The sequence below is a fragment of the Dicentrarchus labrax genome, unplaced genomic scaffold (assembly GCF_905237075.1).
Source record: "Dicentrarchus labrax unplaced genomic scaffold, dlabrax2021, whole genome shotgun sequence".
NCBI lineage: Eukaryota > Metazoa > Chordata > Actinopteri > Moronidae > Dicentrarchus > Dicentrarchus labrax.
The window spans coordinates 16,242,303-16,267,727 of record NW_026136709.1 but is presented as its reverse complement, the minus strand read 5'-3'; the positions used below and the strand labels follow the sequence as shown (position 1 = coordinate 16,267,727).

At 40.2% G+C, this 25,425-nt stretch overlaps 2 protein-coding genes across 3 annotated transcripts in view; both read right to left on the bottom strand.

Annotated features, from left to right (window-relative positions):
* The window catches only part of plxdc2b (plexin domain containing 2b), a 94,949-nt gene extending 92,031 nt beyond the window's left edge, over positions 1–2,918 (bottom strand). Inside the window, exon 1 of the mRNA XM_051411343.1 lies at positions 2,370–2,918. Coding sequence (XP_051267303.1) covers positions 2,370–2,463 — 94 coding nt within the window. The 5' untranslated portion in view covers positions 2,464–2,918. The remainder of the gene's footprint in view (positions 1–2,369) is intronic.
* Positions 2,919–9,252: 6,334 nt separating this feature from the next.
* Positions 9,253–25,425, bottom strand: part of malrd1 (MAM and LDL receptor class A domain containing 1) — a 57,779-nt gene continuing 41,606 nt past the window's right edge. The window contains exons 24-33 of one of the 2 annotated variants that reach the window (XM_051411215.1): positions 22,538–22,695; positions 21,126–21,327; positions 20,273–20,551; positions 19,069–19,194; positions 17,990–18,056; positions 15,214–15,305; positions 14,973–15,069; positions 14,820–14,880; positions 12,861–12,968; positions 9,253–12,763 (exon numbers count right to left, since the gene is read on the bottom strand). In XM_051411215.1, coding sequence (XP_051267175.1) covers positions 12,662–12,763; positions 12,861–12,968; positions 14,820–14,880; positions 14,973–15,069; positions 15,214–15,305; positions 17,990–18,056; positions 19,069–19,194; positions 20,273–20,551; positions 21,126–21,327; positions 22,538–22,695 — 1,292 coding nt within the window. In that variant the 3' untranslated portion in view covers positions 9,253–12,661. The remainder of the gene's footprint in view (positions 12,764–12,860; positions 12,969–14,819; positions 14,881–14,972; positions 15,070–15,213; positions 15,306–17,989; positions 18,057–19,068; positions 19,195–20,272; positions 20,552–21,125; positions 21,328–22,537; positions 22,696–25,425) is intronic. The other variant, XM_051411216.1, reaches the window with a different exon arrangement.

The window sequence follows — 25,425 nt, the reverse complement described above, 5'->3', positions numbered from 1 at the left end:
AGAGGAATTAAATAAAGAGAGATTGTGAATGAGAGGCTAGATAACAGATTCGCTGGCCATGGAGCTCAAGGTATTTTACTAACTTGGAACCAGATCCAAAATGGCACCTAGCTATCGGAACCCAACCCTCATCATGAAGGGCAGCCTGCATGTTCCTCTGCAGTTCACACTCCTACGTGCCTCTGAGTGTGTTTGTATGATTGCAGAGGCAGCTGCTGGCAGTATGATGGATGAGGAACGGCGCTTTGGAGCTGGAGACGTCCATATCACTGCCTGTGAGCTGGTTAACCCTCTATCAACCTCCCCTCGCCTACAAAGAAACACAACTCCGAGCATCCATCCACAACGAATGAAATTCCACACACGACCGCAATCTTAGCACATTAACAGCCCTCGGCGCAGGCTTTTAAATCAAACCACATCGTTACACCAGGCAAGACTTTCTCTCTCACGCTCTCCCTCTTTCACAGACACACTCCAGACTCTAGTGGAACATCTCTTTTTCCACTCGGAGAGAAGCACCGGAGTGCAGATTAACCCAAAATCAGCCCCAATTTTGTGAGTGTGCCACTGGTGACAGTATCAACGGGTGAACATCACAGACTGAAAGCTTATTAAAAAAAAAAAACCCTGATGCACTGAGCTCACAGGATGTTGTGTAATTTCACCCAGATGTTCTCCACAGCTCATCTAACTAATAAATGCAAGGAGGAGGAAATGAATGCCTTAACTGGTCTTCACATGTCAGACTCTGCTGGAGTCTGAAACATTTTTGTGTTAGTGAATGGTGCATTATATCTTTCCAGTGGACTTCCAGAGAGTGGAGTCCACCTGCACTCTATTAATAAAAGCCTATCTAGGGAAGGAGAGGGACTGCTCCTTAAGAGTCGAGGTCAGTCTATGACAAGGGAAGCACCTCGCCCAGATGTCTAAAAATACTGTCCTACATACTAAATGTGTCCAGCTCGAGCAGGAGATGGAGCGATGAAGCACGCAGGGAGGGATAACGTTTATGTTTGTTGGTGTTCTGGAGTTTTCCTCAATCTGCAACCTCTAAAACGAGCCTCATTCGGATCGTTTTCCCATGAAACTTGTTGTCTCTTGTCTTGGTTGTGTAAAGGAAAACAAGCTGCTGTTTTCCACCAAAGCATTGATGTCAAATGAGCCAGAGTGCAGCAGCAGCCCAGCAGATTGATTAGATTCATAAATAAGACTGAGTACGACTGTGTGAAAATAAAAAAGTGTGTGTGTGTGCGACTGGTCACACACGACCGATAGCATCTCTCTCTCTCTCTCTCTCTCTCTCTCCCAAACAGAGCCATACATTCCAGTTACTCTGTGGTCTGCACACACACACACACTCACACACACGGTTTTAATTTACAGTCACTGTCAGCAGCCGAACATTTCTCTAACCACTATCTGATATGTGATGAAAATTCGCTGCCAGCAATAAAAGCCCTGGGAAACAAGAGCTCGCCTGTGTGAACAGAACCAATATTGGCATGAACTTATTCCACCGTCTGTCCGAGGGTGTGTGTGTGTGTGTGTGTATGCAGTGTATGGGATGGAGTATAGATTGAGATTAGTGGACTTTAGGTGCACACGCTGTGGCTTTACAGTAGGGATATTGTTCACACTGGAGTCTTCACCCTCCAGTGTTGCCTGTGTCTTGCAATCAAGGACATCGAGAGGGACAGAGCATGCAGGCATCCAGCATTTCCTCTGCAGGACCTTCTACAGAGAAAAGCACCTGCACTATCCAGTCGTAACAGATCTTAATTCTGCTGGAAGTTGCAGAAGGTTACAGGATGTTCAGGTCATAACAGAGCATTATCAGTAAGAGAGAGTGTCTGAGATTTCCATATCCTAGACTGCCTGTGTTACAGTATACAGTAATAATCAGAGCAGCCTGAGGGAAATGCATGAGAAAAGATGTAAAACCATCAAAAAAAAGGCAAGGCAATTAACTCAAACTTGCAATAGTTGTGAAAATATGATAATTAGAATTAAACAAATGTCTTTGATCCAGACAGAAAAAAAGGGAGTTAGTAGGTCATGACAGCTTCCTCTATTCCTAAAAATAAGATAATGAAAGACAAACAAGCCTTGGGGGTGTCTGTCTTCTCTTTGTCTTACAACACAGAAGCTCTGCTGTCATTTTGATAAATAGACGTTTTATGCAACTACAAAGGATGCAATCAGAGCCAAAAAAAAGAAGTAATTCTTATGCAAATTCCAACCACACTCCACCTGTGTCTGATAGTTGTGTGAGGAGGAAGAATCAACCTCTCATTTGACTTCTGTGTTAATAAAACAACTCGGTCCGAACAGGTCTGGCTAATGTTCGGGCTGCTGCTGGTTCTTACCGTTACTGGCTGTGATCTCGGCTCGGGCATTCCCCACACACTGCAAAACTAAAACAACTCCAACGAGAAGGTCGACCGTCTTCACACCCGCCATATCCAAGTTCCAGCCGCTGATCCCTTCTCAGTATCCCGGTTCTTCTTTTTCTTTTTTTTTATTATCTAGGAGAGGTCTCCGTCTTTTCTCATGCACCGACACGCCGCTTCCCCGCAGACTCCGTAACTCTCCTGCCTCTCCTGCTGCTTTTTAAAACGGAAACCTGCCTGCGCTGCACACTCGCTGCACTGAGCTTGTTTTTTTTTGTTCCAGCGTGTGCCACACTGCGCGCTCCTGGATGGAGAGAAAACGCGCTCGTCCTAACAGGTCTCCACCTTTCCAAAAAATAATAGCAAAAATAATAACAGCAGAGGAAGGGAAAAAGTTCTCCACTTAAACCTGCATCCCAGTCCGACACACTGGTGTCATGCCACTGGAGGTGCAGAGTGTGTGTGTGTGTGTGTGTGTGTGTGTGTGTGTGTTTGTAGGTGTGTGTGTGTGTGTGTGTGTGTGTGTGAGGGAGAGAGAGAGAGAGAGAGAGAGAGAGAGAGAGAGAGAGAGGGCTAATGCGCTCCTGGAGAAGACAGTGCGCTTCCTCCGTCATCGACTCTTCGGAGCCAATGGCTCTTCTTCTTCTGTTTGATGCTCGGTGTGTGCAGAAGAACCCGAGGAGACAAACACACAAAGCGTTTCTCCAGCTGCCGGGGAGACAGTCAGATTTTGGCCTCGGGATATTATCTACACCGTGTCTGACAAGCAGAGTTTGAGTGATGTGGAAAAGATGCGTTTGGAGCTTCAGGAGCTGCTGCTGTAGGCCTCCTGTTTGTTGAACACTCAACCCTTTGTTTTCATTGAGTATGAAGCAATATTAAAATTTTTATATTTTTTTAACTTCTTATGAACCTCTTCTTTGAGTGTCCTTATGTGGTGTCTATCTATCTATCTATCTATCTATCTATCTATCTATCTATCTATCTATCTATCTATCTATCTGTCTATCTGTCTCACCTTTCCTGCACAGCCAGGTGATTGAACTGTGAGGGCGCCCTCTTCAGGTGAAAGTTAGGTCATCATATGGACACCCACTTTAACAGAGCCCACTGCTGTGTGTGGAAAAATAATTCCAATTCCAAAATCAACCGGATTGTTTCCTTAAAATCTTTTCTTTTGACTTAATTAACACCCAATAGTGAAGTGGTAACCATTTCCTTCTGCTACAAATGAGCACGAAGCCTCATTATTACTTCCATTAAATCTTGTGTTTTATATGTAATATTTGCTTTGCATTAACAAATATATATATTCCTTTTGTTTGCTAAAACGTCATAATAGACAATTGTGTACAATATATAATCCGGCATAGTGATGTTACTTAATATAAAAGATACTGTTGACACCAATCACATCTAGAGCATATGAATGTATTTAACCATGTTTTAAAACAAGACTTCTATAACTTGTCATCTGTTCAAAGTCATGTTTACAAGCAAGTCTTATATAATTAGGGAAGATCATCAAGAATAAAACTGATAAAAAAACAATGTTAACTTTGTTTTTTGGGCTCTTAAAGAGAGCTGGGGGTCTTCAGGAGCCAGAAAAGAACAATATAGGGTTAATGGACCGATGGGGATTTTGAAAACTCATATGTAAAATAATGTAAAAGACAAATATGACCAAACAATCACTTGTTCCTTTCGTTGGTTGTGTGATTTCACTTCATACTCAGCACACACTGAAGGGAGAAAACTTGGAAACCTCTCATGTGAGGGAGCGTTTCTTCTTTTTTCTTCCAACGCAACTCTCTCGGTACTCAGGACGACTCACCAAACTGTGTCTTGCGCTCATTTCGCACAGGAAGGATAAGTTGGACCACAAGCTTGTTCCAATTAAGACACTCGCTGTGGGAATTCAGGAGCTTCACCACAAGTCATGGAAAAGCTTAATATGGAGAGGAGACTCTTGCATAAAGGACCACATTTATAATTTGCTTGGCTGCTGTACATGCATACTAAACATTTCAAGTATATTTTTTGTGCTAAATGGGTTTTCAAACTTTTTAGTGGTTAAAAGTTAATAAAAATCCATTCAAGTCCAAAAGCTGAGAGCACAAATATTCTCACAGCACACTATGCTGTCTCCCAAATGAACACAGATCAATAAATAGTGATTACTTCCATAGCGCTGTCACTAATTAGTCATTACTTGATTATCTTCACTGGCCACCAAAAGTCTTCCCGTCCCATCATCCTTACTGCCAACGAAGAGGGTCCAGCAGTGGTGATGGGATTTGTTTCTGAAACAAAATGATACAGCTGCTGCCAGACCCAGTAAAGTGTCAGTGATGGCTCAATAAATAATTTAACTTGGGAACAGCACTTGAGTCTTGACTGTTTTTCTTTTTAAACATGTTTATTAACACATAATGAAGTCAGCTGTTTAAAGAAAATGGTATGCTTAATTCATTATAAAAAGGACATAGAGAAAGAGAGGGGTATAGCATGAATGTAATTATAAAAGTCTATAAACACTCTTAGAAATCAGATTAATAAAGAGGCTCCTTATACCTTGACTCCAGAACTTGCCTAAGAATTGTCACATTTTTAAGTTTTTTTCAGTATCAAAGTAATCCAGTGATAGTTGTCTTTACATTCATGGGTACATTACACACATAAAGTGCTAATAGCTAATTCGACATACTTTTAATGGTGCCAAAATGTAAACAAAATAAAAACAGGCCCCAAGTGGAACTAACTGACTCCATGGCAACGTTATACTTCCTGTTTGCATTCCCAACAACCCCAAATTATACAAACTTCCAACAATTAGACACTGATTATTCCTAAAACCAATAATAATGATAAAAGGATTTACATAATGCCTTAATATTAACTTCTTCATGTTGCACTATCAGTAGTTTTTTTCCCATCAACCGGGTTTTCCAGATATTTGAAAACCTGTGAACATACAAACTGATTGCAGGTAAAATCTCCAAGTTGTCAGTACATATAAAAATGTCTTGGGAATATAGCCTGTTTATCCACTAACTGAAATGAGGAACTGTATCGTCAATAGCTCAATTCCTTTATTTGTTGAAGGCGTTTTGGGACGTGTGAAAACTCCTTGTCTGAATTTCAGAAATAGAGGAAGTGTGTGTTCCTCTAAAACAGCTCTGGGAGACATTAAGATCATAAGACTCAATAAATAAATGCTGACATCCCGACTATGATAGTGTCAGATCCACTTTCTCACATAAATCTGAATCACCCTCAGCGTGATTCGATCAACACACACCTCTTGTGCACCCAAAGGGACGTATATCAAGACAACTGTACAGCAAACACAAACAAACCCACCGGGATAGAAATAAAAATATGCCGCTTTGTGATCTATTTCTCTCGTAAAAAAAAGGAGATTGTTATTGACAAACGCAGTGCAACCATTTAAACGATAAAGCATCTTTCAATCAAGTCTAGTATCAGGAGGAAAAAGGATTTAGTCCTGAGGCTGGGGAAAGCAGTCGTCCATCCACACACATGCACTCCTACACTCCCCTTTTCTTTCCTTTTCCCTCTCTCTGCAACTCTTTCCAAGCACTTTAATCATCACAGTAGTTGAGACTCAGTGGCCACAGCTCTCCATGCAGTCTGCTGCTCTAATCACCTTGTTCCACAACTCCAGCAAAAAGAAGCCAACCTCGTCCTCAGATGACCACTCTGAAAATCTCTCTCTTTATCCATTTTTTTTTTAAAGCATCACTAGAAGCCTTTCTTTCTCTCTCTCCCAAACCTTCTCCTTTCTCCTGCGTGACGTAAAAAGAGGATCAGTCACAGATGCCGTGAACTTTTGCTTGGCTGGATACCACACCACACTCGGTCTCTCCAGGGTGACCTTAAAGAGAGCATCAAAAATGTCTGTGACGAAATTAATGAAATGAAATGGGAGTCTTCCAGCGACATCAAGGCATTTAGATCTGAGGGTGGTGGCAAGTGTAAATCTTCCAAAGAGTGCTTACGTGTGTTTTGGGTCCCACTTGTTGAGTTGCAGAGCAACGTGTCACCGCAGTCTTTATGATGCTTGGCCACTTAATAAACAGAACAGAGAGGCGGTGTCGCAAACTGAAAACACTGAGGAGAACAAGCTCAGCTCTGTGTCCATTATAGTTTTACAGATTATTAGCTTTTCCATCTCACAGTAATATTAACGAGACCTGGAAGCACACAATCATCTAGCTTTGCTTTCAGTGGAAGTTTGCTGTTTTGCAACTTTATTTAGGAGCAGTGCACCAAATGACACCCATTTTTTTTTAAGGACCAGTGTGTAAGATTTACTGGCATCTGTAACGATGAAGTTTCTGATTACAACTGCCTGAACACTGCTGGCATCTGTATTTGACGACCTGGGAATGAGAACGGGCTGTGAAGGGGTAGGAAAAACTACGGTGGCCCCATCTACATCTATAGAGCCTCCTCAATGTTACACACTGGACCTTTAATATTAAATTAGGTTTGAATGTTTATGATAATCATCTGAACATGTTCACCATGTTAACTGTAAAATGTGCTAATATTATGTCAGTGTTGGGTTTGCAGATAGTTCCTTTTGCCCCAAAAACTAGCAGAGACAGACACATAATGTATATAAAGTTTTTTCCACCTGGTGTCTTGACTCTACTAACCCCAGCATCTTGACTTTGGGGGGATTTTGTTCTGTCTCATATCCAGTGGTGTAGTGCAGAGTGCATGCAGGGATTTTTCAGTCAGCTCTGGGTCTTCTAAATCCTTGCTGATTTCTTACTTATATTTTTTCCTAGGATGGCTAAGGCAGAGACATAGTTGTCCAATTCTCATGATGGAGTAATAAAATAAAGAACTGCATAATTTTATGTAGTTGTGTCACCCATCTGTGGGCTAAATCTGTTCCTCTTCTGTGGCTAATGTTAATTTCATAATGATCCTCACTCCCTCAAGTCAGCAGAAGTTGCAATACTGGCATATAATATTGGGTGAACTAAATATGCAAGAGTAAGGCATTTATCCTTTGGCAAAAAATCATCTTCTGGCATCACAACACCACTTCTCCTATCTTTATAAAAGATGCTAAGATCACCAGTCTTTCTCTGTTGCTCTGTCATTGTGTTTCTATACATTTCAAACTGGTTTATCTTCATTTAACCGTTTTAAAATCTTCACTTCAGGGCTTTACTTAACAATAGCTGACACACTACAACAACTTAGAGTTGTTTATCCAACAAAGCTGACATTTTGACAAGAACATGTCTCTGAATGGCCGCACATGTGTTAAAACTACTGAGCTACACAAGCTTTCTTACCAACAGCCTTATATTGATCAAACTCTCATTGTCTGTGGCAGAATTAACAACTCTGCAGGGGCTGTTTATCTCTGCTCAATCTGTGGCCTCATTTGTGCATCTCATGAAGCAAAGTATAAGTAATAAGCTTAAGAATCTCATTAATTTAGCATGTTTGATGATATGACTTCTCTGTGTTGTATTTAGAAACTTAATCAAGCATCGCTGCACAGTGGGGGAACGCAGCAGAGCATGGGACAGGTCAATATTTACGACATGTGAGAATAGGGCATAATTGGTCGTACGAGGCGCATAAAATACCCTTCACAAAGTCAAAATTAACCTTTACTGTACAACAAAGGAGGCAGTTAAGATGTGGATAAAAATGTTTTATGGCTCAAAAGCCCCAAGAGATCCAATCAGAAGCAGCTCCGCGGTGTCTTCTTTCCCCGGCCTTCTACCGGAGCCGAGACCTGGGGTGTTTTTCTGAAGCACACTCAGAGGGCGGCCCCCCTGGGCTGATCGCCATTCACTCTCACTGAATACAGAGAGAATAAACGGACATTTTTTCCTCTGCACTCAGCCAGAGAGGATGAGAGAACCAATTCTGAGCTATCATTACAAGGAAAAAGGGTGAAATTTCACCTTGACCTGACTGCGCTGGTTCCCTGCTGAAGAAATTGGGCTGAATGCTGTAAAAAATGGTTGACAGCCCGGGATGGGAGAGGACTCAGCTGAGTAGTTATGTAAATTAAGCAAGAGTCAAGGGTTATTTTTGACAGGGGGAGCCCCTTAAAGGCTGTCATCGCCCTGCTCTTCAGGAAGCGTGTTCATTACAGGAACCTCTCGGAGCACAAACGATACAGTGACCTTTAGATGGACTCTCTGCTCTGTGATTAACAAAACTGTGACAAACAAAAGCTCCGGTGAGAAAAGCTGACTAACGTTGCTTTACCAACAGCACCAGGACAAAGGCCGGTGGCGTGTGGCAGCTCTCCCGCGCGCTATTCAACAACAACGAATGACGAAGCTACCAGAAAAAAAAAAACATTGATAGCTGCACATTCTCAGTCAGCGGGGCCATCATGTGAGCGTGAGTGCAAAGCGAGGCGGGCCAAGTGTGAGGTGTTAGTGGAAAAAGCTGTTTTGTGTCATTGATTGCTATTGATTGTAGTTTTGTTAGGTCAAATGTCACAGGGGTGAAACAAACAAACACTGACGTCGAGGCCGTGAAAAGGCTGAGTGTGTGTTTTTGGTGATTCACAAAGGGAGTCAGAGAGGTGCCCTTTTGTTGAATTGTTGGCTTTGCAGTTGTTAATAATGGTACCAATGATAAAACCAGACCAGACCACTTCCAGCTATTGTGATTCAAATAACTTTGTAATACAAAAGTCGGAATTATTATCATTTCAGTCAGTATTTACATGATTTATTTACATGATAAATAAGCTGAGTGGGTTGACGGAGGACCGATTAAGAACCTGGGTAACAACTTTTACCTTTACAACTTTTTACATAAGATTTAAAAAACTTAGTAAACATTCTTGTTCATTTGAAATGAGTTTATTTTGATCATCTACAGTCCACAGTTAGAGTCAATACGGATTAAATGTCTGTCTATGTACAGTATATTGAACTCAATAATACATTTATCATCATTGTAGACTTAAAAGCTGAGAGGGCAGTTAGTGATGTATTCAGTCATTGTGTAAAATAACAAACTGGTTTTACTCAAATGTTGGTTCATTAAAATTGGTACAGATTATAGTTAGAGAGGAATCAATGAGGTTTTAGCTTTAGATCAGGATAACTATGTCCAGCTAGCGTCCCCTTGGATCTCTCTCTGACACTTATCTACATCCCTTTTTTCTGTCTTTTTGGCTACTGATAATATTTACACTATATTAAAACCAATGGATTGTAATTCAGTACATTAATATATGTGATTTAAAAGTAGCTTAACAACACCAAATTGCATTAACTTTGGTTGTGATGGCAGTTACTGCTTCTCTGTTCTAGCTAGTTACCGTTGGCAGGATAATAAATTGAATGCCATTGTTGATCAAAATGGATATTTTACATATTATGGAAAATAATATGTCAAATGTTGTTACTCTTGTAGCCAAATCTCCTACTTTAATCTTAGTTTTCTAGTTGTTTTTTCACTTTCTGTGGCAATTTTACATTCTGTTTTCATGGAAATTACATTTCTATGTCATAATACTTTAATAATAAAAGGTCAAAATCAGATTCTGATCAGATATTTAGAATAAAATGGACCTTTGGAGCAATGGGCTTTTGTCTTTGGCGGTCCAATGGGATATTTTTCCATTGTCGACCAGTGGGGTTTTTTGAACAATGGGCTGTCCCCATATGTAGTTTCTTTTTAGCTTTGGAGGGCACAATGTCAGAGGAAAAAGGTAGTGAGCCAATATAAGGCGAGGGCACAAAAAATAAAACAGTTGGAGCAGCTCAAAGGCTGAAATTGATCCAGTGGCCCTCTGATAAATCTCTGACCCAGAATCCACCTACAGACTCAGCAGAGACTCTCGAGTGATGGAGAACGACACTAAACAGTAATGACACTGGAGATTGCGTTCATCCACAGCCTAAAAATTAAGGATTCATAACTTGAACTTGGACCAATATGAAGGAATGGGAGTATTTTGATGTGTTTTTGATGAAGTGGAGGCTCTCAGAACCAAGTTAACCTGACATTTATAATAAATGGGATTGAGACTGCATCGGTTTATCATTGCACCAACTCCCTGTAAAAGCCAGAAGTACCATAAAAAAAAACAGGCCAAAGAAAGGAAATGTATTTTTTTTTATGTTTGTGTTCCTACCTGTATCTAATAAGATTATTATTTAATTAATCACAGTAGGCTAAACACATGTTTTACTAATAACATTAATGAAAGCTCCACTCAAGTGTCCCAGTAAGCCTTCATGCACAATATCAGGACTCATCATTAATCTTATATTTACACCTTTGCTTTTACTCCCATGACATGTCAACATTGAATTATGGGTCAGTACTAATCTAGGGGATAAAATAAAATGCTAATCACATTATATTTTTATTGGTTTCATCCAAATTCAGTACATGCAGTCTAAGATATCCGTGTTAATACACTGACAGAGCAACAGTGTGACCTCTATCGATTCAGTGTAAGTTTGACCCTGCACAGATCCAGTCCGCTGCAACAACAGAAGACCGGATATAATTGTATTGCCTAACATGATTATAAAGAAATACTTAAGACATTCTGGGAAATGCATTTATTTACTGAGACGATCAATACCACTCTTGTTTCTAAATGTAAAGTTAGAGCTTTAGAGGTACCGATAAAGGCAGCCATTTTTCAGGTTTTATGCTAAGCTAACCCAAAGCTAGATATATAGCTTCATATTTGACAGATAGATAAGTGAGTGGCATCAATCTTCTCACATTACTCTTTGCAAGAAAGCAGATAAGCATATTTTAAAGAGAAATATCATCACTACGATGCTGAGAAGGAGGCTGCTCTCTATTCAGAACAAGGCCTGATCTTTTAAATCATCGCGTTGACTGTCAAATACGAGGAGGACATTTATGCTGGCATGTCAGCTGAGAGGAGCCATGACTGAACCCTCGTGAAATTTATAACAGACTGGTTTAACTGTGCTGTTTATGATCCCATCTGCTCCATGCTGGTTAATACAAGAGAGTCAGCTCACACACACACACACACACACACACACACACACACACAAACACAGGACTCTGACTTGTAATGGATTTTAATTTGCAAATAAAACAGGGGCAAACTATTTTATTTGCACTTGTGGGGATTAGAAAGGATCACTAATGAAGCCAGGACTCCATTCTGAGGCTCTGTGTGTTCAGTCGAGCCTTTCAGTTCCATGAACTGGATGTTTTCTGCTTTTGCCAGCACTAAAGAAAACCTTTAATCACCATGCACGAGGCACCCACAACCATTTCTGCAAGTTAAAGTACTGCAGCACTAACACTACACTGACTGTATTACAAAATGGACTAATTTGTTCTAATGCCCATTGTGACGCATGTACTGCTGGATTTTGAGATTTAACCTTTTTTCTATGTAAAAATGGGCAATTTATTTCATTATCTCCCCCAATATCTTCAACTATGTAAAGGAATAGTCTGAAATAAAGACTGGAAAACATCGAAACATCTCCAGGAAGTTACTGCTCCCGTCCAAGAAATAGTCTCTCATACAACAGCCTGTAAAACAGTAAGAGTTGTTTTAATTTGGTTTTTGTACGGATTAAACAAAAAAGTTTTATTTTGTGAGTTTTAGAGGTGCTAGTATGAGCTGTTTCCCCTTTCCTCCGGTCTTTATGCTAAACTAAGAAAACAAATAGGCGTATTTCCCAAAAATGTGAATTATAAAGGTTTTCCTCCCTAAAACAGTGTTTTTTAAATCTTTTATCACATTTTTTGGAAGCTTAAACAACAAGAGAAGAAATGCGGATTGATTGATTGTAATTTATAGTGATCCAAGTTCATCTGATTGATCATTAATTGACATTATCATCTTAACTTATAAAATCGTAGTGTTGCATAAAGCAGAACTCCTGCAGAAACTGTTCACCTCTTTACTTTTTAAACTACCTTTATTGGTATTTATATAGAGACAATTTGTTTCAGTCATGGATTAGTGTGCTTCCCTTTTAGTGGCAGATGGGTTGCGGGGGGTAACACATCATTAATATGATGAGCTGATTATTTAGTTGTCAATCAAACAGCAACAGCAGTGTATCAGAACTGACATTCAGATACTTCCTTGCAATGTATCTAAACTTTCTTCCTCTTTACGTTGTTTAAACTTGGCTCCTCTGCAGGTCAAGACAAACTGATCAAGTATGTGCACACACTGTTTGACCCACATGCACTCCAGTGTCGATATGTAAGGTCCATTGTTTTTATGCTGCAGAGCTTTTGCAGTCAGCACTATAAGCATCAGGGGGGTAATTGTACAGCGGGTTGGCGAAGGACAGCTTGGCATCTTTCCAGGCTGAACCCTGCTGTGGATGAAAACACACAAAGAGACATACATCAAGTCACTGACTTCTGCACAGATAATTAGAGTAAAGCCCCAGAGGCTAAGACGAGACACCTTACCTCCGCCTCCTTCCTCCAGGGGTAGACACTGATGGAAAGCCCCCGACCATCACTCCTCCTGGGGTTAAGTCTGGGACACCCGCCTGGCCTTTCGTGGAGGGACGGGTGCTGAGGGAAAGAAAATCATGTACACTGGCTTAAAATTAGATGAGATGAAATGATGTGTGAGAGTGCATGAAATGCAGGCGCAATTAAAATCAAATTGACCTGTTATGCGTCCATAATTACACCTCTAACCTTCATAAAAAACATTACATCATCGTGTGTGGAATAATCACACACTCTTTCCGCTGCTCGATTTAGCGTTGAAGCGGATCTGTCTGGGTTGAGGAGATACCAGTTCACACCTACACCTCTCTATTTATAGCCGCGTCCTCACTGGCAGCCACATGAAAGCAAACATGTACAGACATACCAACACAGATATAGAATATATGGAAATACATTATACTGTATATGATGGGTGCGTGAACTTGGGAATATGGCACCTGCTGGAAAAAACATATATTTCTATAATATTTTGTCTTATAGTAACATCAACAGTAACATAACAGTACATTTCATCCACTACTACTGCATTAAACACACTCTATCAGCACCATTAAATCTATAATAATCTCTATCATCAGAGTCATTGTGGCTCTCAACATCACTCTCACTTTTATTACTGAATGACACTCGCTGCACACCCACACAGATAGAAATGTATGTGTATGTGTGTGTGCTGGGACACACAACTCAGTCGTTTTGTCATTTTTGGAAACACACACTCATAAACGCCACACACACACACACACACACACACACACACACACACACACACACGAGAGCCATTATCCAAATGGAACAACTGTGATTGTGTCAGTAAGAGGAGGAATAACAGCAGAGACAGAAAGCAAACAGTGGGTGGACACAATAGCTGTACACCTGTGTAATGGTGGACTGTAACTCAATATATTTACTCAAGTACTGTACTCAGTATAATTTTGAGGTACTTTACTTTATATTCTACTACATCTACTACATCACAGAGGGAAATATTGTACTACTCCACTACATGTATTTGACAGCTGTGATTATATCTTTTCAGATTAAGATTTGACATGAACAAAATGTTATAAGATTATAAAATAACATACATTATTAAAGATACTTTTACTTTCTTATGGTTCTGAACGCAGGAGTTTCCTTTTTTTCATTGTTGTACTGGTACAAAGGTCCAGTGTTTAACATTTAAGAGGCTCTATTGGCAGAAATAGCATATAATATTGATGTTTTCATTACACATGGGGGACTTAAGGATGTGAATATTATACAGTCAAAAAGTGACATTCTTTTTTTTGGATCAAGGTAGATTTTTCTGAGGATTTTTCTGCAAATGAAGGCTTCAACCAGTCACGTTGTGCCAAACAGGCATCACATCACAACTCATGGCGGACCTGTTGATTGTTTATGTTTCTCGTCGCCTTGTATTATATGACAAAGGTCACAAAAATCTAAAAAACAATGTGCATCCTCACTGCTGGATGCCTCTAAATCCTTCACACTGATCCTTTAAGGTCTAAAAGCCTTGCTATTTACTAAAGCTTCTCATCATGTCACATTTTTGTAAGACTGTTGATTAAACTGGCTATTTTTGGCACCGTAGCTTATGGTGTTGCATTTGATCAGATTATATGGTTCAGTTATTGTGCCTACTGGCTGTATATGCACTACAGTGTAAAACGCACTCAGAAAAACACAAATATACACATAAACCTCAAAATCAATAATCCTAAATCAAAAATGTAATCTAGCAGAAAGGCTTGGCGATCACCTTCTGACCTCCTCTAATGTTAGATTCAATTATTGAATAAATGTGAGGCGAATGGCAGAAAAATTAGATTTGTATAGCCGAGAAACCTAATGTTGCCCGAGCAGATATCGCTGATGATTGATTGGACATTTCTGTGCGCTGACCTCTGCTCTCCAGTCAAAGCCTGGGTTATCCATCACCCCGTAGTCCATCGGGTTGGGCTTTCTGTGAAACCAGCAAAGAAAACGCACTCATCATCACCAACATCATCATCGGTAAAAAGGAGAAACGCTGTGATTATCGCAACCAGAACTCACATTAAGCAGCATCTTTTCTTGAGTAATGCCAGGAAGCCGACAGCAACTCCAAGTACGAGCAGCAGCAGGCCGATGGCGATGCCAACATACACAGCATCTAAATAAGAGTGAGGCATATAAAGCATAAAGAACTACCTTTAATGAACTGCAGAGACATTAACAGGGAATGCAAGGATACAGTAAATAAATTCAGGTGAGACAGTTTAATAGAGAGGAACAGGGATTTGAGTTTCTTTATTACCCAGCTGTGTGTCCTCTGGTTTAGGAGATGAGGTTGAGAGAGGTGGTTTCTCCTTCACATGGCAACGGTTGCCTGTCCATCCTGGATAACAGCTGTGATCAGATACCAAGAAACAGTACAAAGTTATGACCCTGACAACATGCTGCAAAATGTCCCAATAAATGCATCAATCAAACCTGATTTGTACGACAAAGTTTAAATTACTTTACAGGTGACTGAAAAACCAATAAAACGAAGAAAACAGACATATAACCAGTAAAAATAAGGATAAATCTGGTGATGATCTATCTATCTTTTTTATGCCAACAACTACAACAACTATGTGTAAAAACCACAGTGCCTTGCTATCGGGTGGCAGAAGCTGGACCTTTCAACCATTTATCTATTACTTTAAGCAATCTATTTAGACTTTGCTACTCAAGTGCAAACTATTTTTCACACACTCTCAATTGCAGCACATGGTGTTTGTGTTTTAAAACTGGCTCGAATCCTGTGCAATTAACCGTAAGTATCTGGTAGTTTATTAGTGGGACAATAAATATGCTAAAGATCAGCCCTCACACTAATTTGTAATCCTATTTGTGTGTGTACTTTCCTCCTAAACATACTGTACTAATGCACTGGGATTTGACAGTTAGAAAAATATGGCCTGGTAAAACGCTAAAAGTAAAACAAAATAAAGTACTAACAAAGATAAAGAACATAATTCACAATCTCTTTTGTACACATACAGACATATTCCCTCACAGCATTTAAAAAAACATTGCTATCATGACAAATGGTGCAAGATTTATCTGCTGGAAATCCAGCATGGAAACACAGACTAATTGCAGTTTGCTGTCTGGTGAGCTGCATCTTTGGAAAAGAAAGTTCTTCTTCTCCTAAACGGAGACTCCGCTCCAAGTCAACATCTGTTCAGTATCAGCTTGATTTTGGAGCAACATTGACCTTCTAATGCAAAACACACTGCTCTCAGGGAAGCCAGACTGTGTCATTATAATTCAGAGGGGGTCAGGGTATATATTGTGTGACGGTCTGGCCATGGCAGTGGGCGGTCCTTGGCCTGGTTCCCCGGTGGATCCTGCTCAGCGGAGTGGAGGAACGTGATACAAATACTGAGCCAGAGGTGCCCTCCAATGCTGGCCTCGGGTTCTGCTTGAACAGCTACAGGAGCTCCATACCACACTGTTACATAATGAGAGGAGGCAGTGGGGAATGTTGGACAGGGGGATGAATAAAAAGGGGAATCAAACCCTTGGAGGCTGAGTGAGAGAATGAGGGAGGTAGAGGCAGCATTTCTGCCACATACAGCTGTGGGATATCTTCACACTGCAGACACAGTTTTTAAAAGTGAATCTGAAATCACATTTAGTCAGGAAGACAGTGTCAGTGTTTGTTTTTTTTTTCTAATTTATTGTCTGTAGAAAAAAGTCTTTCAGCAAAATCTCAGTGGCAGAGGCGTGTTTGATTGACAGCAGCTGGCAGGCTGAGCTTCGTTACAGGCATCAGGGCAGAGTAAACAAACTTGTAGCTCATAAGCCAGTGTGCTGCTAGCAGTAGTTTGAAGACACCACACCAGCATCTAAACCAAACTGACTTTTGCAGGTACATTTACATAGTGTTTCACTAGCCAATTAGCCTCCCAGCTGACGTTAGCAGTGCACTTTTGCATGCACATTTACCTCCATCAAGATAAAGTGCAAGAAAAGATGTGGTGTCCAAGTTTGTAAGTGAGATAAGAAAGAGACGTTGGCAGGGAAGCTAATTGTTCAAAGTCTATTGCTCTTGTGTAGCAGGCTGTTGTCTGGATCAGTGTGACCGTGCTCCTGTAATGTTACTGCTTTATGCAAATATGGTTTAAAATTAAGCTCCCCTTTTTGGGTACGGTAATTTTCTCAAAGAAGAGCACAGGAGGGGACTCACAGAGCAGATATGTGTGCTGTAGCAGACAATGAAAAAGCTTCCAATTTAACTGAGTTGGTTTTTAAAAGTCTGTTCTTGTTCCAGCATTTTCAGTGGGATTGCATTTTGAATAATATGACACTCCGCTTGCATTGTGGACACACTCTGCAGTCAGTTATGTGACTTTAGTAAACAAATATCTTGTCTGCCGCACAATTCACATCCAGTCTGTGCAAAAAGCAACCTCCTGGCACGAGGACGGAGAAATGTGAATCTCTAATTGAGGATTCACTGGAGCATAATGATGTTAGCAGATCCAGCAGCAAGTCTTGTAATTGCATTCTTACTTTTATAATGAAATATCTCGTTGCAGACATTCCAAGCTGCTGATGCAGACAACTAGATTCATGAGCTTCCTAAAAAAAAAAAACTCCAGCAGAGTGATTGTAATGTCTGTTTTGAATGTGTTTTGCCTATGCCAACATGACGGCCCCTTGGCAGATTTATCTGATGCAGGAGTTTTTTGTGGTCTACCCACTAAGACCATTGGTAGTAGGAGCCGTGTTTAAATATTGACCAGGAGAATCCATCAGAGATTCCCATGAAACACTGGATAAATGAAGGCAGAACCGCCTTGGTTAAGCTGTGGGGGATAAGCAGATTCCCACATGCTTCATGGAGCGTGTCTTTTCCAAGGAAAGAAACAAGACTGATGGGATTTCCATGTTTTAAGTCTCACAAAGAGAGATAAAGGATGGGAGGAGAAGTGCGAAGAACAAACATGATACTTATCGTTGTTTGTGCGTGTTTAGGAGTGTGTAGGTGTGTGCTTGTGAATGTGTGTTTATCTGTGTGAGGGTGGAGTTCAGCTTACATGCAAACAGGCCCGTGTCTCTCCACATGGCATGAGCCGTGATCCAGGCAGTACAGCCGAGGACAATCTGCAAATCATACGAAAGAATCTGACTTCATGACTGAATATCTTATTAAAGAAATACACCAAAAATAAGATCCTCCATAGCTTTTCTTCTGCTCTCTTTCCCCCGTAACCTGCCACCATCCATTTCTCTCTTTTCCTGACAGGAAACAGATGTACACTGATGCATGTTTCTGACTTGACATCAGAACATGAAATCAGTGAATAATGTTGCCGGGGGGGCATCATCCATTAACCTTTACAAAGAGCGTCAGCCACTTTACTACATCTTCCTCCATCCTGTACATCTGATGACAAATACTTTTCCCTCCATAGGTTGTGTGAGGGTTATCGGGGCTGCCTGTTAAATAATCATCATGTTTGAAACACCATTATGAGACCCTGAAGCTCTGTTCTGGCTTGATAAAGTGACTGTGGCTTGGCAGTGAATGCAAGCTAAATGTGGGGTTTGGTCTATTCCTGAGAAACGCAGGAAAGCAGAGGTTTTAATGGATTTTGGCAGCTCGCAGAAACCGTTGAGGTGTGCTTTGAAGACTAAACAGCCAGACTTGAAAATGTCCTGGGAGTCACTGCTAAGACTGGAAATGAGCAGACCTGAATGAAGTTTTGGCAACGCTTGAGTCAAAACTGACTGGTGACTCACGAGAGTATGATATACAGTAAATATAAATAGCTAAATCTATGCATTTGTTTTTTTTCCTAAACAGATGGAGGAAAGACAGCGTGTCAGCCAGCTTGAAGGCCTTTTTTAGCGAGACAGAGAGCCATACTTGAACTAAATGTCACAATAATTGACGTCAAAGCATTAAAAGAATATGATTAAAAACATACAGCCACGAATGAAAGTGAAAACTCCATGAACTGTATGATCAAAAGACAAACGCACAGATGGACATCCAACTATGCTGAGGCAGAGGACACATCTGAGCTTCAAGGTCGGGGAATCATAAAATGGGCTACGGTTAACAGCAAAAAAAAAAAAGCTTGAAAGGAGAAGGTAAGTAAAAACATGTTACCATGGCAGCTGGACTCATCCGAGTGAAATGGCAGACAGTCGGCAGAGTGGTCACAGCGCTTCTGAAGTGGGATACAACCAGGTGAACCTTCACACACCAGTTCTCCCAGCTCGCACTGCAGCAGAGCTGGTGGAAAAAGACAAGACAGGGGACTATGTAGAGGGGAAAGCTCTGGGTTTGGGAGGTGTCACTTAACCTAGTTTTAACCCTAGGTGTATGTGACAATGTGTGTGAGAAGTGACCGACAGCTGCTATTAGCGTAGATGCTGCTCGCATAAGTTATATCAGAACTTATGAATAAAGAAAGAAGAAGAATAAAGAACCACACTGAAGGCTTTTCTTTCTTTCTCACTCTTCTCCCGACTGGTTTCGGTAAGGAATAGGAGTATGTTTTATGGTTTATTGTTCTGATATTGGCCGTGATGGATGGTTCATCCAATCAACCAAGTATTGTTTTGGAAGTGCCTGCCTTTTTCCAGTGAGGGCTTCCCAGATGGCTCAACAGGTTACAGATCACTATGAGCATACCACAAATTATATATAAACCAGGAAAACTGATTCCTAAACAGAAAAATCTGCAAGTTTTTTGGTACTATAAGCCTGCTGGTCTTAACCAATAAATGAATGACGTTGAGTTAATACATTTCTTTGTAAGAACACATTTCAAAACATAAATAGGTAAATAAGTGTAAAAGTAATGGGACAATTGAGATTTAGAAACAGTTGGGTCCAAATACAGGATGTAAATTCAGGGTCAGGGAGGAGAGGATTAAACCCAAAAAAAGTCACAATAAAGCAGATGGTTGAAAAAGCAATTTTAAATGCAATACTAGGACATAAACCAGTATCACTGAGCTGTGCTTGAATGGTTTGGTAACCCAAATAATAATAAATAAATAAATAAAATATATATATATACTATATTCGTCCAGATTTACATATAAATTGATACGAACATACTGTATAAATTGGGCTGTATGGTATCTGCATGGTTACCGCTGTAAGTGAGGAAGTATGTTATATAATGAAAACCAACTTAGTCTGAACCATCCACATATGAGGGAATTCACAAAAATCTGATAAAGATCTTTCACATTTTTATATACTGTTGGTCCCTATGTTGATTGATTGTATACTTGTAAAGTGTTTGCTTTCTCTACCAGTCAAAAACCCAACACAGATACAGACACACACATATACTTACGGCAGCTGTATTCATCCTCCCCATCGGGGCAGTCTGGGACGCCGTCACAGCGCAATATGGAGGGCAGGCAGAGATCATTCAAACACTGGTAATGTCCAATAGGACAGTGATCCTGAGGAGGAACAGTACCGGGAACCACAGTGGGACAAAACTCTTCGTCAGACTGGTCGGCGCAGTCCAGCTCTCCATCACACCTCCAACTCTCTGGGATACACTGGAAGGAGTACGTACACTGGTACTGGTCCACGGCGCAGGTCAGAGGCTGGGGAGTTACCGGTCCTGAGGTGGCATATCACAGAGAAGATACATGCACATAATTACACATTGATGCAGAGAGCTTAACACACCTTAAATCCTCTTTCATCCATGTTAGTTCACACACTGTCAGCATCCTTCAGCAAGAAAATCTCAGAGGATTGTTTTAAGACACAGTGAAAAAAAAACCAGATGCTTCTTCAGAAAGTCGTCAGAAGAAGTGATTCAGGGGTGAAAGGAGAACATTGGGGTGGGAGTGAGGAAACAACACAATTCAAATGTAATTGCTTTTCCCCCCCATTGCCCTCTGTGCCGTCCCTCGACACTGACCCAGTCTCCACAGTGAATTTATATGGACCTACAGGGCAACAGGCTCCATTAACTCACTACACTCTCCCCGAGGGTACACGCAATTTACATGGAAAAGGAGTAGAGGAGCATGGACGTCGGTGGACAGAAAATGTGGAAAAAGAAGAAATGGGAGAAGGTGAAAATTGCAGGAACTGGCATGAAAAATGAGCACAGCGCTGAAAAGAGGAAAAAACAAGAAACCAAATATTACTACGAGGACAAAAATAAACTAAAGCTAAAACTTTACCTTCTATCAAACACTGCGCAGTGTAGGAAATGTCATCCAAGGCAATGTCTGTCCACATGTCTCCGCCCACCTCTGCCTGGAAGGTCACTCTGAAAGGTGCTGGGTTGGACAGGATGACATTAGCGTATGTCCACTGGTTACCGTGGTTTCCAGTGGTTGCCCACATCAGCAGGCTGGTGCCAGTGGGTCCAACAGTGTAGACCTGCACAGAGATGGCATATAAAAACATGGGTGACATAAAATGACGCTGTTTTTATCAGTAAAATCACATTTTATTTTGGTCTGGGAGTGAAAAAACAGAACAAATTATTCAATCACTTCACAAAATTACAAAACAATAAACCCAAATAACACAACATAAAATAATTTTCTGCACACCAAGAAGGTCTGGGCTGTAATAACAATATTCCTATCATATTTGTGGTACCAGGCCAGTCTGATCATGCATTTATTGATTCAATTTCACCAGCAAACCTGACTTTTAAAGCCATTATCACGTCAGTTTTTCCAATACTTTGATTTATGACCGACTACTTGCAAAACTAAGGACATTCCCATCAGCCTCAGCTGCACTTTGTCTTAAGACCTAATTAGGTTAGCATGCTAAGACTAAGATGGTGAACGTGGAAAACCTTGTACGAGCTTAACATCAGCCTGTTACTGTGAGCATGTTAGCTAAAAACACCACTAAGCCTTCACAGACTTTTGTCTTGACGTTAGTCTTCATCCTTTCATCCTTTTAAAGCATGCACATTCCTCTCAAGTCATGATTATTTTCTCTCATTATAAACAACGTTCGGATACAGATTTATTTTTTAATATTGCTCTTTGTATTTCCACGTACTTCTACACATTAAGTAAAGTTTTTTAAGAATCTTTTAAATAATTTACTGCAGTTGACATGTTGTTTAATTAGTTTAACCCTGGTGCCATTTTAAGTGATTTGTGAATATCTTATCTAGGACTACGTGTAGTTTTTGCCATATTTTCCGTGCACATCATACCCAATTAGTTTGTTTTCTTAACGTTTGCATATTGTGTGTTGTTTTGAAATTAACCCAGCAAACAAAAACACCTAAAAAAGACATGAAAAGATGGATATGGTAATCAAGTTTGCAAGGTGACATGATTTGATGGATTATTTCCTGACAGGGAGACTTTCATTTCTCCCCGTGAGTATCAGGAGATTGACAGTAAGCAGAGTCTAATGTAGTGAGCGGCACAGTAAAATAGAAAAGAAAATGTTCTGACAAAGCCATATTAAGCCTTCAGGTTGACTGTGATGGATCATCTGACAGCAAATAACAATATTTAAAAAACAAGTTTGCAAGGTAGATGTCTGACACAACACTTAAAATACTTTATTTATTTTTTATAAATTATTTATGGAGATGTAACTCATATCAAATCACCTTCAGCGTTCCCATCCTGTCAGAGCCATACATGTAGAACCAGAAGCGGAGGTGACACTGGCCGATGCTGGCTGGAAATGGATTCCTGGTTGTCACCCTGGCAACGTCACCCTCCCTCTGAGTGGCTGAGTGTATGAAGAGGAAGTTCCTTCCACCACCTTTGCATATAAAAAAAAATACATTTGTATTCATTTATGAGTCACATTTCAGTGTGATGAATGACAGCACTTGTGCGGTGAAATAATATCCGCAGCTAGACTCATCTCAACCTTCCAATTTCAGCTTTACAGAGGAAAAGAAATAACTTTCTTCTGTTGGATCCAACATACATGATATTTGGAAAGAAGAAAGTATTTGTGCTGTTGTGAAACGTTGCAGCCCTGCAGGCAAAAGCTGCAGAGAGCTTCTTCGGCTCGGCTGGGTTCTCAGATGAGACAGCATCTGTGTGAGGCCAGGACAAAGTGGGAGTTTTCCACATGAGTTAAAGGGGATTTAAGGCCATCACAAATCCTCAGCGCACAGCAAACCCCGGTCCCACTCCCCAATACTGGATTCCTCCCTATGACTCAGAAAATAAAAATCTGTCATTCATTCAGATAAAAGCTGTTTCCTGTGTACACACATGTTTGTCCGTCATCCAGATGTTATCATCATCTGATAATGCAACTAAGTGATGTCATGTGCACCTCTTTGTGTCCTTGTGTTACAGATGGTTTATTGATCTGCTCTGGCGTGAGATCATAAGTTCACTCTATGACACACCGTCTGGATTCATCTCTTGGATCAATAAACTCAACTGTCCAATGAGAAGTGGGTGTGAACTCAGTAAGAGCCAGTTCAAGGAAGCATTAGAGCTACATGGTAGATTAGGACAGTTCACTGAGTGCAATGTTACCAAGTGTACTCAAGTTTATGGTCAATCTACAAGATATGTTAGGCGATGTACTGACTTGGTCCTCCAGTGCAACATCACCTCTACAACATCAGTGCTCCCAGAGAAACTCCTGCTCAAAAAACATACCATAGATCACACGTGTATCTTGAAATAATCTAACTAGGGCTGGAACTAGCGATTATTTATATATAATATATATATAAGATTGAGCTGGCGATTGTTTTTACAATAAACTGATGACTTGTTCGAAAGAGTGTCAGAAAAAAGTAAAATGTGTATCACAGTTTCACTGTGTCTAATTATTAAGTTTAAGACTAACAGTTTAATTCATAATTTCACAACAATATAGAAGAGAGCAACAAGAAAGAAGCAAATGTTGATTTTCTGTCAATGAATTAATTATTTAAAGCCCCATTATGTACCTTTTCTACCTTAAAATAACAGCTTCAAACTCCTTTTGATGCTATGCTGACTTGTAATAGAGTGAATGGCCATACGTCTGTTCTTGCACTATGTAACTTTGGTCTCCAGGTCAGGTAGAAGAGCGTACCGCTTTACGGCAGTAAGTCACACACCACCAACTATGTCAATGAATATGGATCATAAATGTTTTCTGCTTTTACCTCTGTACGTAAACACATATCCTGATGAACAGAAAGCTCTAATAGTTGCTAAAGTAAGGCAACATAATCATAACAAATACAAATATGTACAGATATCCATATTTATGACGGTAAGTGGTACTGCACTCTGAAACTGCAACAAATACCAAATCTTACATCGTGTTGCTTTAATCAACTAAATGTTTTAGCCATACATGTTACTACTCTTAATGGATTCAGGTTGATGTGGATCTACATTACTTGTTCCTCTCTGTGAAGTAAAGCAAACTGTAAACTTTCCTCTCAAATCAATGTCTACTACACTAAACTGTAATTAGAATTTTCATTATTTTCATGCAGCTATTGTTTGATCATCAAGGTTCAAGCCCTGGAAAAATAAGCAGCATCAACAAATAGAAGAAATACTGACAGCCAGTGAACAAAACAATAATTCACGTTGAAATTAAGGTTTACACAATATAGATGAGTGTAAGCGTAACCTTAGCACCAATGAGGTGATTCATACTCTACTCAGAGTTAGAAATTATGTTTTGATGCAGCTGCATAAATGTACACAAGATAAACAACAAATCCAATGCTGTTAAGCTCAGTTTGACTCAGGCTGACATTGATCAGGATGTATTATTAACCCTGCCTTCACATGCCTGTCGGAGGCTCCAATTCCCCAGCTGTCAGGTTGTAATTACAAAGGCGCTGCACTGAGCTGCCTGTAAGCTGAAAACATGGAGGATGTCAGGAGGACGCAGGACGTTGTTTGTTCTTAATTTTGAGAAAGGTTTTTTTGACAACATTATTAATCTTTTACCAAAAAAACAAGGCAGAAAGCAAACACATGCTGTGAGTTTTGAATATAAACAGGATCCTTAGCGTCAAGTGCTCATTCTGTCATGATAAAGAGGTAAAAGGTTAGAAATACTCACAAACTTCAATCAAAATCCTTTCTGAAGCCACACTTGTATATTTATGTGCAGTGGTTAGATTTAGAGAACAAAAGCACGTTGGTTAAGGTTTAGGAAACCTAAATTTGTTGTATCTCTTGCCTCATGTCACTTTTGACTTCTCAGTAGTGCTGTGAAAGTCTTAAAATAACCACAATACATGTTAATCACACTTTAGTTGCTCTGATTTTGCCAATAATCAGATACATTAACGCAGCTACAAGAAACTTTCATTTGGTGTTGACTCTTGTGCCCCCTGTGGACAAAAGCGGTAGTGTTTCCACTGCCTCGTAGTTAAGTTAGGTTTCTTAACTTAAGTTAGGTTAAGTTAAGAATAACTATATAGAAATAGCCAATCTTCTCGGCTAAGGTCTTGTTTGTTTATGTTGGTCATACAGAGTTATCAGTACTAAACTGAGACGGTTTCATAAA